This window comes from Periophthalmus magnuspinnatus, chromosome 19 (assembly GCF_009829125.3).
Source record: "Periophthalmus magnuspinnatus isolate fPerMag1 chromosome 19, fPerMag1.2.pri, whole genome shotgun sequence".
NCBI lineage: Eukaryota > Metazoa > Chordata > Actinopteri > Gobiiformes > Gobiidae > Periophthalmus > Periophthalmus magnuspinnatus.
The window spans coordinates 20,674,276-20,689,628 of NC_047144.1; the positions used below are offsets into that span (position 1 = coordinate 20,674,276).

At 38.1% G+C, this 15,353-nt stretch overlaps 1 protein-coding gene across 1 annotated transcript in view; it reads left to right on the plus strand.

The window, feature by feature from the left end:
• The first annotated feature begins 536 nt into the window (after nt 1-536).
• Nucleotides 537-15,353, plus strand: part of LOC117387416 (urotensin-2 receptor) — an 82,342-nt gene continuing 67,525 nt past the window's right edge. Inside the window, exons 1-2 of the mRNA XM_033984925.2 lie at nt 537-998; nt 7,215-7,921. Of these exons, the coding sequence (XP_033840816.1) occupies nt 7,232-7,921 (690 nt within the window). The 5' untranslated portion in view covers nt 537-998; nt 7,215-7,231. The remainder of the gene's footprint in view (nt 999-7,214; nt 7,922-15,353) is intronic.

Here is a 15,353-nt window from a genome sequence, read left to right on the forward strand (position 1 = left end):
AGGTCACACAGTGATCTAAATATGGTATGTGTTAGCAGTAAATACCCCACAGAAGTGTAATACCTCCCTCAAAAACCAGGCTGGATCATGGTCTGAATCAACCCAATGGGAAAAAAAAACTAAACTTAATTAAAACCAGATCTAAACCAGGACTAGACAAAAACTAGACTAAACCCGGTCTACACAAGAACTACAATGGGTCTAAGCAGGTTTGAATAGAACTAAACCAGGACTAAACTGAAACTAGACTAAACCTGGTCTACACAAAAACTGCAAAATAGGTCTAAGCAGGTTTGAATAGAACTAAACCAGGACTAAAAACATACCTATTATAATCTTTAGCGTTTCAAAAATCTGTGCGTTCCGCTGAGGTTAGAGAGAGAGAGAGAACAGAGAGAACAGAGAGAGAGAGAGAGAGGGAGGAGAGAGCGTTTCCCGCATGCCTCGCTCGCCCCGCGCTCCTGGCCCCTCCCACTCTGTGTATGCCTGTGCGCGTGGTACTGCTCCTCTTCTCTCCCTCTCCTTCATGCACAGCAGACAGCTCCGGCACACGCTGGCTAACTCTCCGGCAATGGGAATGGGAATTCTCTATAGCCTTTAGTAGCTTCTCAGAATTCCATTTAGATTTTTTGTTTTGGGATTTTTTTTTTTTTTCTTTTCTTCCTGTTAATTGTCATTTTTTATTAATTTTATTGCGTAAACAACAGTCTTTGTTCACATGTGTCTGTCAGTTCTACAAATATTTTTACGGAATTTTTGGAATATTTTTTTGTAGTTTGGTAGAAATTGTGTTTTATTTTTAAATTTTTTGTTGGTTTTTTGGGGATTTTTAATTTTTTTTTTGCACACTGTAGTACACCTGCCTGCGTGCTTGAGGACATTCCCTGCTGGACTTTAATGGAGCATGAAATTTTAGCAGCATGTGTGAAGTTGAGAGGTGCAAAGTAACAGCTATGGAAGGACAGCACGTTGTTGACATATTTGGCACAGCGAGACAGGTAAGATTATCAGTTGTGTTATTGTTGTTTTCAGATTTTTCATTTTCGGATTTTCAAAAATGATAAAGGTATGAATAAACTACCCGGAATTGCCAAAAAAGTGTTGAAATTTTTGAATGGAAGCCAATGGTGGAAGGACTCAATTGTGTTGTGAAAATCGACTTAAGTAAAAAGTATTAGTACCTTTTAGAAATTGTACCTAAAGAGTAAAAAGTAAATGTATTTTGCACAGATTTTGAGGGTCTTACGAGGCGTTTGATAAAAAATGTGTGCGGAATTTTGTTTGTTGTTTTTCCTACCTTGTATTTTGTATTTGTGTATTTTTGTTTGCTCAAATTATGAAAGCTTAGTTAAACTAAGCCACTTGAGCAGGTTTCAGACAATAATAAAAAAAAGTACTTTTACTTTTCAGTCCAGTTCAAAAATGTAGTAGAAAGTAGAGTAGAAAGTACAAATCCCTGCTCTCAAATATAATGAAGTAAAAGTAAAAAGCATTCACTCTAAAATGTACTTAAGTATAGTACAGATATCTAAAATTCCCACTTAGGTATAGTACTTTACTACTTTTACTTTGCTTTGTTTCACCACTCCTGGAAGCACACATAGACCTCTGACAAGGCGCTGGTCCTATCTCGCAATGGCAAACCTATAGTATAGTATAGTTTAGCAGTAAAGGCAAAAAACTACTACTCTTAGAGAACTTTGAAGGTATTGACCCTATCTCGCAATGGTAAACTTTATTATACCCTTTCAAACCTGAAGATCTTCAAGTTTAGCAGTAAAGGCACAAACATAGAAAACATAGAAGGTTTTGACCCTATCTTGCAATGGCAAACCTATAGTATGGTATAGTTTAGCAGCAAAAAACTATGACTCTTAAGAGAACATAGAAGGTATTGACCCTATCTCGCAATGGTAAACTTTATACCCTTTAAACCTGAAGATCTTCTCACTTTGAAGTACATTTTATTCCACACAAAATGAAACTGACACATACTTTTCCAAAATAAAATAATGCACAAATCTCTGACAAGGCACTGGTCCTATCCCGCAATTGCAAACCTCTAGTGCTCTTTAAACCTGAAGATCTTCTAGTTTGGGAGTAAATGCTGAGAACAATAAAAGACAAAAATGCATAAATAATCTGCATAAAATAACATTAGCAGGTCAAATGCTGTTATAGAACATAGAAGACAGTGGACCTATCTCGCAATACTGAACTTAGGGCTTTTTAAACTTGCAGATTTTCTATTTTAATGTAAATGCTATTCAAAAGATTCGTCTGTGAATGTTGAAAGTTGCGAATTAATAAACAATTTGCATAACACATTAATACAATAAAATGCATAGATCTCTGACAAGGCACTGGTCCTATCTCGCAATCTTAAACCTAGTGGCCTTTACGCCTTGAGATCTTCTAGTTTGGGAGTAAATGCTGCGAACAATGTATGGCAAAAATACGTGAATAATTAGCATAAAAGTGCAGAACCTAGATGGTATTGGACCTATCTCGCAATGGTAGAACTGGTGCACTTTAAACCTGAAGATCTTCGAATTTTGGAGTAAATGATGTTCAAAAGATCTGTCTGTGGAGAATAAAACACTTAAAGCAATTGACATAATACATTTGCAAACTTGAATAATAAAATGCATTGATCTCTGACAAGGCACTGGTCCTATCTCGCAATGGCAAACACGTGCTTATTAAACCTTGAGATCTTGTTGTATAATTTATTCTCTCTTAGTATAAATAATGTACATAATACATTTGCAAAGTCGACATTCGTCCTATCTCCCAATGGTAAACTCACCTCCGTTTAACCCTACAGTAGGTTAAAGGTGCACTATGTAACTTTTCTGGTGGGGTCTGGTGTCCATGGCGATATCTCTCCTTTGCTTGGAATATAATGGCAGTGTAGCATTAATGCATCTTGCTTTTTTTCAATTACAGGTGTAAAAAACTACCATGGAATACTGTATATACATTGTTACCGTGAGCGGGCTTGCCTCTGCACAGACCTGACCTGTACCTTCACGTATTTGAGCAAAATCTGTCTTTCCCCAGTACAGATATGTTGTATGAGCAGCTCTTGAGGTCAAAATAAGTCCACAGCGCTGTCTGCATCTAATTATAAAGCATTTTATTGTTCGCTAATCAGGAAGTGGAAGTTAGCATTCGAGTCGTTAGCATGGCAAAACTCCAGAAAAAAACTCCTCACGGGGGATAATTAGGATGCTCGGAATGCGTGAGGTAAGTGAGGAGTAACCGCTGGACCGCCTAACCCTTACCCCAACCCACTTTAAAATAAGCTCATTATAAGACAGTGAAAATCAGGTACCGCACCTTTAAAGTCAAAGTTAAAATTGCACTATTGTGTCCAGATCTTGAGCTAAGATGTTGATTAGGAGTACCTAGCTGGTGGTACCTTTTGCCAGCTGTCCGTGCTTTAGATTCTAGTAACGAGAGTACAAAGTTTCACCTATGGACAAGTCAGCAACATTCGGAACCCCTTCGTCCTAAAAATGGACCTTGGTTCTCTGGTAAATAAAGCCTCGTACTATAGATTTTATTTATAAGATTTAAATTTTATTATTATTATACAGGGAGAACCCCAATGAGAGCACTCAGAAAAATATAAACAAAAAACAAACACAACAAAGCGCCTAAGTCCATTTAAAACAGGGGTGTCAAACTCAAATTCACATTAGGCTAAAATTAAAAACTGACAAATTCACGGGCCAAACTCAATATTTACTGAAAAATGTACTGATAATTTTGAAATAAATTAATAAATAATAATAAATAAGAAAGATAAAAGAATACAAGATAAATAAAATAAATTATATCTCTCTCTGTAGTAATTAATGTGGCTGAAGTGACTAGTAGCTTGTTAGGCTAATGAGCGTCAACAAAAAAGGAGGAGCACTTACCGGTCTCAACTACACGCCAGCGTACTAGCAAAGCACTCTGGGATTTGTAGTATTAGTTGTGCATGAAATATATACCATCAGGGCAGCTGTAATGCACATTTGATATGATCTCACGGGCCAAATATAATTACACTGCGGACCAGATTTGGCCCGAGAGCCTGAGTTTGACATATGTGATTTAAAACGTCAAAAACTTGTGCAGGTGTCAGTGTAAAAAAAGGTTGTTACCAGATTAATAATTGCATTTGTGGCACCAAAGTATCCAATTTAGCTTTTCCTTGAAATACGTTCCATGTTCTCGGAGTCACTAATGAGAGCATTCCAACAGCTTCCTAAAGAGATGTCTTCACAACACTGCCGCTAATTACAAAATTGCACCCGTGCTCCTCCAAGGCAAACAGCACCGGTGCCATGTTTAACTATGCATAATGTAAGGACTGATTGCTCTAATGATTTAACTGCCAACCAGTGCGTGCTACAGCAGTTATGTCCTCAGGCGAGACACTTCACCTACGACGCGAAAAGACTGAAAGCTGCACTGGATTTTCATTGTCTTAAAAAATGTAACAAACAGAGCTAGTTCATTTCAAACCGTTTGCATTGGTCCGAAGTTATTCCTTACACTTTTCCGTATCCCGACGATGGAACATATTTCCAAGGACAAGCTAAACTGGATACTTTAGTTCCACAAATGCAATTATTCACCTGGCAAACTTTTTTACACTCACACTTTCACAAGTTTTTGATGTTTTAAATCACATATGTCAAACTCAGGCCCCGGTGCCAAATCTGGCCCGTGGTGTAATTATATTTGGCCCGTGAGATCATTTCAGATGTGCATTTGAGCTGCTCCGCGGGTACATAGTTCATGCACCACTAATACTACAAATCCCAGAGTGCTTTGCTAGTACGCTGGTGTGTAGTCAAGACCGGCGAGTGCTCCTCCTTTTCAGTCGACGCTCATTAGCCTAACAAGCTACTAGTCACCTCAGAGAGAGACATAATTTATTTTATTTATCTTTTATTCTTTTATCTTTCTTATTTATTATTATTTATTAATTTATTTCCAAATTTTCAGTCAGTTTTTCAGTAAATATTGAGTTTGGCCCGTGAATTTTTTACATTTCGCCCACTGTGACTTTGAGTTTGACAGCCCTGTTTTAAATGGACTTTGGTTTGTACTTTTCTGTATTTGAACCAGACACCCGTGAAAAGTACAGTTTGAATGCTTCCAATGGGCTTTTCCTGTATTTTAATAATAAAATCTAAATGTTGCATATAAAAATCCATAGTACAAGCCTTTATTTACCAGAGAACCAAGGTCCACTGCATAAACACGCACTTGAATAGCAGAGGCCAAAGTGGAGTTTTGCCCTCACTGTGATGCAAACAGCTCATTATACAGTCTGTATTGGTTCAATTTTACTCAAAAACATGACAAAAACATCAAGTACAGTCCCTTTAAGTGCTGGTCAGACCCTTTAGACCCCGCCTTACGTAATAAAGTCTTAGCCGGGGCTGTCCTTGTGCCCTGACGACGGCTCCGTGGGCCAAAACGCGTAGGTGCATGTTTTTGTATCTTTACCTAATATGGAATCACTTTTCTAAAAAGACATTGCTTTTTGGTGTGTCCGTTTCCCTACATATATTTTTGACATTTCACATTTACAGATAATCACTTTTTCAAGTCGAAAAGCCAAAAAACATGGCCGAGCGGTCCAAGTACTTTTTAATTTGTATTTGTCTCAAACATTGGAAACAAAAACAATAGTGTAATGTAATATTCAACAAGTCACAATATGTTTGAGAAGGAGTAGCATGAAACCAAAGATTCTGGCTCCACTCCTTAACAACAGTTTGTTGACTGTCAACACATTTCACATTGCACACTATAACAAGATAGGTTTTTATGTTAACTGAGTACACTGAATATACAAAAACTGATTTAAATCTCATTTTTATAACTCTTAATTAAGACTTCTGTATACAAGTACTATATTGCTCTCTCCACTCCCTCCGGTGGTAACATGTGGTATTGTAGTTTTTACACATTGAGCTCTGAAGCGTTAGTGTGAGACATGGCAACTTCATGTAGATTTAATTGTTTTTCTTGGTTTTGCAGTATGAATACCAGGCCAAGTTACAGGTCAGATCTGTAAAGAGGCGAGCCCACACACTGCAGTGCCTTTAAGAATGTTTTTCAAGGCATTAAAGGAAGTGTATGCAAGATTTTGAGTAAACAAATATAGCTTTTACTCACTGTAATGTTATAATTTGGTATTTTGGTTCTCAAGATGATGATCCATAAGAAATCAGAATGAGTCTCACATAAGTCTGTCATTTGGGTTGCCAGTTTTCATGCTGAAATCCAGTTGGTTAATAGTGTTCCGTCATTTATCACAGGGGTTGCGTTCTGAAAATAACCCACAATAGGCGAAATCCGCGAAGTATCAGCTTTACTTTTTATTTTTTACAATTATTCTATATGTTTTGCAGCTGTAAAACTCCTCACCACACACTTTATACACTTTTCTCACACAGGCATTAACATGTTCTCATATTTCTCTCTTGTTTACTTAATTAATAGTGACTCACATGTATTTCACAGTTCCTCTGACCGTGCGTCTTCGTCCTGGCGCCGCTCCGATGTAGTGTTGATCGAACATTTATGTAAATTTGACTGAACATGAGGCCAAATACTGAGAATGAGGAAAAACTTGTATGTGTTCCCTATCTGCAAGTTTCAACCCAAGCTCAGTTGTGATTGCTTTTCCTTTTTTTCAGTAGGAGCAAAGGCTACAGTTCCTTTCAAAACACCTGTAATTGAATAAATGCAAGAAAGAAATGTAAAGTAATGGCACACTGTGGAACATTCCAGGTTAAGCCATTACATCTTCATAAAGACAAGCAGATGACAAAATATTATTTATTTTGTGAATATTTGTTTGAGTATGTTCATAAATCATGTAGTACATGTCCATTACAGTCCATAAAATAAAATAAAATATCATCTATAAAAACATTGAACATTCTCAAAAGGGATGTGGGAAGAAGTGTACACTTATTTAATCCCACCCCTTTCTTCTGATTCAAACTTTGAACAAAAATTTCATCCAGCTTCCTTTCACTTTACTTCTTAGTATTAACTAGTTTTCCTTCTTCTTCTTCTTCTTCTTCTTATATTTTCTTCGTATTATTAATCCCAGCAGAAAAGTTGCCACCGTTTAAAACCTCACCATTGTTCAAGTTCAGTCCTTCTCACTCTTTTTATTTTCTTGTTTTTAGTGATAAACACTGTTCTCATGGAGCCTGTGGACATCCTGGGTCCGAACGCCACAGAGGACCCTACGAGAACCGGCGATGGCAACGCGGCCACCTTCACCATCGGCACCATCCTGTCCATCATGTGCCTGGTCGGAGTCTCCGGAAACATCTACACCCTCGTCGTCATGTGCCACTCCATGCGATCGGCGGCCTCCATGTACATCTACATCATAAACCTAGCGTTAGCCGACCTGCTATACCTGCTAACCATCCCGTCCGTCGTCTGCACGCATTTCCTCGGCGGGTGGTACTTCGGCAACGCTGGCTGCAAGATCCTCATCAGTATCGACTTTTTGACCATGCACGCTAGCATCTTCACGCTGACGATCATGAGCACGGAACGCTACTTTGCCGTGCTGAAGCCGCTGGACACGGTAAAGCGATCCAAGAGCTACCGGAAGGCGATAGCTCTGCTGGTGTGGGTGGCTTCGCTCGTGCTGACGCTGCCGATGATCGTCAGCATCGAACTCATGACGGTGGGGAACAAAACTATGTGCTTGCCCACGCTGTCGCCGATTTCGTACAAAGTTTACATCACGCTGCTGTTTTGCACAAGTATCGTCGCTCCGGGGCTCATTATTGGTTACCTGTACATTCAGCTCGCGCGAACGTACTGGGTTTCTCAGACGGAGACGTTCAAACAGACCAAGAAGCTGCCCAATCAAAAGGTGGGTGTAATAAATGCTTATGTCATATTTCCGATGGCAACGCGGCCGCCATGTGCTTATGTCGTATTTTCTGTCCTGGTAATTTTGTATTCCAGGGTGGGCTTGGGTTGCAGGGTTTCGACTTTGGGGCTTGGCAACCGCACAATCTGACATCAGCATAATTAACAGTAGCACGTCTCACAAAATGAATTCTTGTGAGCTTTAAACCATGCTATAATGTCGTTCCCTCGTCAAAAACATCCCTTGGAGTTGCGTTTCGCTTCATTCACACGTTTGAATAACACTTTATTATTAGTCTGTCTACATCTCCAAAGCTCTAAATGCCCCGTTCCACCCTGTGAGGCAAGGCTAGCAAACAGAACATCATTGGAAAGCTTCATTTTCTCAGCGTTTCGTCTAATCTAATCAGTCGTTCTGATACGCATCAACGTCAGCATGTACACCGAATTAACTTCTGTCCAGTTTGATCAAGCTTTAAAATGACTTCTTTTATATGTATTTCTGCCAGGACTCTGTTTACTTAATAACAGAACAGATACAGAAATACATTTTTTTTGAGATATTAGCTTTCAACTTTGAAATGAGAACAGTCAAAGCACAAGCAGAGTGGAATATACTGCATTTTAGTCCATACCTAGATTGATAGATACTGATATGTGAGGCGTTATAGGGCGTTATAAAATCTGATGTAATGATAAAGAGCCGTGTAGTAGGCCAGTCAAGGCAAGTCTGTCTGTTTAGTACAATTTGTACACAAAGTCATTCAAAGTGATTTACAGAATAAGAAAGACATTAAAATCACAATAGAACAAATCATATAACATAAATAATCATCATCATAAATTACCATCAAGTGCAGAATAAAAAAATAACAAAAAACTTTCAATCTTGTGCGTAGATAAACAGAACCATTTTGAGCCTGGATTTAAACATTGTCAAAGCAGAGGCCTGTCTCACATCTTCAGGTTTTAGCTGCATAAAACTGAAACACTGATTCCTCATGTTTAGTTTTAGACAGTATATAGCCCAAATGAAAATATGTTCAAAAGTGTTTTAAACAGGCGGTACTGTTTTTATTTGATATATTTGGTGTGTGAGGCTTCATCTGTACCCATAGCTCCTTTCTTAAACTGCCCCAAATCATCCCAAAATGCCCCAAATTGTGCCAAATCGTCCCAAATCATCCCAAATTGTGCCAAATCACCCCAAATCGTGCCAAATTGTGCCAAATCACCCCAAATCATGCCAAATCGTCCCAAATCATCCCAAATTGTGCCAAATCACCCCAAATCATTCATAATCGTCACACTAAATCATGATCATGTCTTTATTCCTTTTTTATTCAGTATATATTTACAGTTTTTTCCCCCCAGATCATTATTTGAGCGTTTTTATAACGTATACTAGTGTATTTACTGTAGTTTAAACAGCTTTTGGTCACTGGATTAAAACTCCATTGTTGTCCAAATGTCTTGCCTAATATTTTGTTCACGTTCTATTGGAAAACTGGGAGACAACCAGGAACAACATTCCATCTTTGTTTACGGCAGCACTGGGCTTTCAGTACGTCCATACAAGTGGATTAGCGGTTAGCGCGCCAAGACAATGCTTTTTGTTCCATGTTATTCATATAATTGGGGTTTTAAAATAAAATACAGATGACTTATGATACGGAAATGGTATTACTTCCTGTTTTGGATTATTGGAATGGCGTATGGACCCCACCTCAGGGTTTTAACATGGCAGGTTTTCGTGTTTTTTTTTTCAAATTCTGACTTGGTTTGGTGAGATTGCACCTGTGGTAAATATTTATCATAGTTTTACATCAGATACGTGACAGTTTGTAGAAAAAAAGGTGAGAAGAAAAGTACAAAAACACAGGAATCCGTCCACCTTTGTCATCAACGTAGAAAATTCCATCCAAAACACAATTTACACGCACGGAAGGAATTTTTCTGTCTTTCATTTAAAGTAATGTTTAACACAGGTGTCGTCTAATCATAACTATTGTGGAGTGCAGACAATTTAGACCTTGTTATGGTTGCCAGGTAACAGTTATGGAAGTACCTCTACGTTTGTCACATCTACTGCACTTGTCCAACCGGGAACGTCAAGATCTTTAGGAAAATCTGAAATATAATGATGTTAATTGTTTTAGTGAAATGAGTGGTCTACGTTTGATGGTGTTAAAATGGATAAGTTTCAAATGCACAACAGGTTTGTGGATATATTTGCATTTTAAAACATGTATTTTTGCCTTATTTGCGTATTAAAAGTGCAGTATGACACTTTCTGGAGTTGGAAAGTCACCTGCATGATTCCTTAGAAATAGAAAGTTAAAAACATACTACTTTGTTCTTCATGCATAGATAAGTTTGTAGATTATTACCAAAGGAACTACATTTTCTTGAAACTGACCTACACCAGACCAAATAAGAGTGAGGTTTGTGGAGTGTAATAAACGTCATTTTCCATAGTACAGTGGTCCCTCGTTTATCGCGGGGGTCACATTCTAAAAATAACTAATACTAATAAGTATCAGCTTTATTTTTTACAATTATTCTATGTGTTTTTTTTGCTGTAAAACCCCTCACCACACACTTTATACACTTTTCTCACACAGGCGTTAACATTTTCTCACATTTCTCTCTTGTTTAAACACTCTCAAAGTTCAAACTTTCGTAGATTTAAAGAACGTGTCATCGACATTGTGGGTTTTGTCGGGGAGAAAACAAATTGCAAACATACAGCACTTCAGAGTCACACTGCGATCCAACGTTTATGTAAATTTGTCTGAACACATTCTGTACTGTACAGGAGACACGGCACGGAGGAGACTGATGGACAATGGTCTACAGTCCAACAGCCAATTAGGACGCAGAACACGATGCACGTTCATACGATGTAAAAAAGCATGGAAAATTGCTAAAAAAAAAATCAGCGAAACTGCGAGACCGCGAAAGGTGAACCACGATATAGCGAGAGACAACTGTAAACAAAAGAAGGATACAAAACAATACAGTACAACTTCACAAACCTGATGCATGTGCAGTAGTTTTATTAGTGGCATGATTGTGTTGTAAAGGAGTGACTTTGGCGGAGAGCAAAAGGAGGAAAGAGGAAGAATGATAGTGAAACTCATAAGACATGTTAATACACTGTTTTCGATGAATTTAGCATTTTCAAAACGATAAAAGGCAACATGGTGATCTAAATGGAAGAAAAATCCGCCATTGTTAAACTCCACACACCTTCACTAGAATCATTTGCTTCATTTCAGCTCTGGAATCGCTAATCTCTACTGAACTAAAGCTGAAATGTAGCTGTTAACTTGAAAACTACCACTTCATGACATCACAAGGTGGAACAGAGCATTTTGAGCTTTGGAAATGTAGAAAGACTAATAATAAAGAGTTACTCAAACGTGTGTGAATGAAGCAAAACCAGGGATGTTTTTGCTGAGGTAACAACACTTGAACTTTCCTTAAAACTCACAAAAGTCAATTTTGCGTAATATAGGACCGTTTAATAAATCAAATCAAATAGAAATTGCGATTGAGATTATTTTTTTAGAGTCAAACACAACATAAACTTTATATATCCATTCGTTTTACACAGGCCTCAGCTCTTTCGTAACAATATAACATAAGTAAAAAATAGGCCTTGCTTCTTATCAGGACTTTAATTTAGCGGTGTCCTTCAGAAAAGTATAAAATAAATGAGAAAACCACTCATCCAACGTCTGAGCTGAGGAAACTGGCCGCAGGATAAATGACATTGGATAGGATGTGAACTGGTGGGCCATTAAAGACTCTCAACACTCATGGGTCTGGCCTTCAAAGGACGTTTTATGCCATCAGTGGGTTTTGGAATTTTGCTTCTAGCTACAACACATCCTGTTTCTGAACTTAAGTAAAAGAAGTAATGGTTTTGGTCATTTTTATTTATTTATTTTAACTTTTGGCCAGTGTTACAAAGGGGGTGTTTTAGTTCATATTTAGTTCACCGTGTTGCCTTTTATTATTTTGAAAATGCTACAGTCGCCAAAAATGGTGTATTAGCATGTTTTAAAAAGTTTGTTTTTTGAGCCTTCCCTCCCTTTGCTCTCCGTGCTGAGTCACCCCCCCTTCAGAGCGCCGTCACAACACAATCAGCGTCCATCCCGGTTGTGAAACTACCGCACGTCGCATCAAGTTTGTGAAATTGTGTGCAGTTTTGTGCCATGTTTTTGTATATTTATGAAGAATTGCGACGTGGCCGTATGGGTGACGTAGGCTTGGGGGGCGGAGCTTTGTACAGGATCGCACCGCTAAATGTAAGAAGATTTCGAATAGGGCCCGGGAGAGATCGCTAGATTACTCAAACATGCTTGGATGACATGGAAAACCTCTTGAGGCATGTTTTTGATGAGGGTATAACATTGCAACACGGTAAAAGGCTCCAAAAAGTCAATTTTTTGCAGAATATATCCTCTTTAACCCTATAGCATCGTATGCTATCGCTACAGAAAGACACACAGTCAGTTATTCGATGCATCAAAGGAAAAATAAGGATGGATATGTAAAATAGAGGAAGTTGTGTGAAAAATTACAAAAGTACAAGCTGATACTTCCTTTAACATGATTTTTATGGCTAAATGAAGAATAAAAGTCTAGGCGAACTGTACTGGTCTATAATGTGCTCAGTCATTAAAGGGTTAAAGTTGGGCTTTTTATTTGTACGGGGACAGCGCACAACAATACAGTATCCAAGACAATTCATAGGAGAGATGCTGGTACCAGGTTATAGCACAAACGCTCATTTACACCTGTAGTCCCAGAGCAAACTGGTGGAAATACTAAAAATATGCAACGTACAGATAAACTGAACACAAATGACCTAAATATGATATTGCCTTGGCTCACATTGTTCAAATACTGTTCTAAAAACGACAGAATGACAAACACAGAAGCACATGCACTTTTACCCTCTCACCTTTGACCCTACCACCCTTCATCAGGGCTCTACACACACACGTTTTACATTGTACTAATCATTCAATCACATTCATCACTAATGTGTACAAACTTGTGTAAAGATCAGCCACTTCTCTGACAGACGTACGAACATTTGAAAGCCTCAGGTAACAATCTGTTGGCAAATTTACCCCATGACTCAGAACAACAGAGGGAAAAACCCGATTTCGTGAGCGCCGTCTTACATTTGGCGACACTCTTGACGATGAGCGTGCCACTTGAGATGTTTTTTTCTTAGCTCAGAGAGAAAAAAACCCTTCAGATGAGAAGCAAAATATGGTGATAAAAATCCAATTGTGATCTCATTCCCGTGATTAAATTGCCATATTGCGTTTCACTCATTTTGCCTTGAATGTGGCTCTATGCTAAAACAAAGACGCTTTTCCTCACCTACGCCTCCTATTGGTCAGCCTCAGCAGCGCTCTGAGTGAGTGACAGCTGGATTTAACCAATCACAGTGAAGCGAAAGAGGATTACTTTAGTTTAGTTTAGGTATAAAACCCTAGTGACACAACTGTTTTGTCATAAGCCTTGGGTGTTCTGCGTTAAAGTGAACCCAACGCTTTAGTTTTACTCTAGCCTTTAATACACATGTGTCAAACTCAAGGCCCCCGGGTCAAATGCGGCCCTCCACTTCATTTTATGTGGCCCTCGACAGGATAAATTAAAAGGTTTGATGGTTTTAAAATGTCATTTTATCAGGAGATGTGCAGTTCCACAGCCATATTTTTCACATCTAGGCAAATGGATATGCAATATTTGAAACCTGAAAAAGTAATAAGTACAGAAAGAGTTAATTAACAAGTTCAAAAAGTAGTTGTTTGACATGTTTGACGCTTTAATAGATCTAAACAGTTACTGACTCATTTTTTTTCAACTTTTTTGGCGAAAAACTAGATACATTTGCAGCTTTGTGTTCAGAAACCGCCAAAAACTCAGCTGCCGCCAGTTTCCTCTGCATTTTCAAGTACTACGTGACATCACACAGGACTGATTTGTTTACATCCGGGTGTTTCTGATGACAAACTCCTGGCTGCAGGGGCGGACTTTGAAGTGTGTATACTTGTTAGACCGATAATGCTTTTCCTTCTACCCCTAGACCCCGCCCCCGCCTCTCCTCCACCCTCACGCTCTTCTTTAGTCGTCCAGGTACTGTCCAGTTCAGCAGCTCTGTTTGAAATGCGGCTGTGGGCGGAGTTTAGCTGTTTAGTCCTTCTTTAAACAGACCAAAGAACATCAAAGGTCCTCTATGTGACTCTTCTCGTAGATGTTCCACCCGTAGCTTATAATAATGCCATTGCTTTGTCTGGAATGTAAACTTATCCATCGCCATGGAGACAGACAGGGTCCTCACAGGTCACATCTGTGGACATCTGTTTGTAACAATGCATGTTTTTTTACGATTTAATTTGCCAGGATTTAATTTAAATGCCAGATACGCAGATGTTCAGACTGTGGGGCCATTCCAGGTCAAGCAGGAACATGTAGACGAGCAGGTGGCAGATTCTTTAGTGGAAAAGTCACATTGTGTACCTTTAACACTTAATATGAACTGCTAAACAAGAATCCCATGCATTTCAGAACATGTTCATAGAGGTCTACACTACAGGGTTAGCAGGTTTGAGACATGATAAGACAGGATGTTTTATTATTTGCAATTGAATTGATGTTACTTGGATCATGTTTGCAGTTTACTGTGTTAATCATTTTATTTGCAATTTCAGTTTGGTTGTGATAATGTTGCTGCCCTGAACCAAATACTTGCTTATTTTTGATACGCAATTACTTATACTTCAGTGATATTCTATTGAAGTATTATTCTTACTTCAGTACAGTATCGGACAACTCCATGAACAGAGTCTGAACGATTTGGGTAAAACTGTCTACTTGAGATTTTTAGGACAAATATTGCAATTGTGATTAGATTTATATTTTAATAATATAATTTGGTTAAAATTTGATGATAATGACACTTTTTTTTAATATATATATATATTTTTCAATAATAACAACATAATTTACAGTGTATAAACACTAGGCAATACTGCAAACTGAAGCAAGATTTTAATGAAATCCAAAATTCCCTCATGAATCTTAAATTATCATTGAATGCAAATAAAACTAAGTATATGTTTTTTGGGTTTTTTTTTTGTTTGTTTTTTTAATTTAAAACATTGAAGTGATGTGCAAGCTACAAATCTTTATACACTAAATAGTACATTGACTGAAAGAGTCACCAAATATAAATATCTTGGGTTTTGGCTTGACAAAAACTTATCCTTTAAAAAACATGTCTCTGAATTAGGTTTAGGTACAGAAACAAATCTTTTACAGAAAAGAAACTGCAACTTTTCTTTTCTGTACTAGATTATGGGGCTGTGGTATATTTGGTGGTACATGCAGACTTCAGCCTCTGT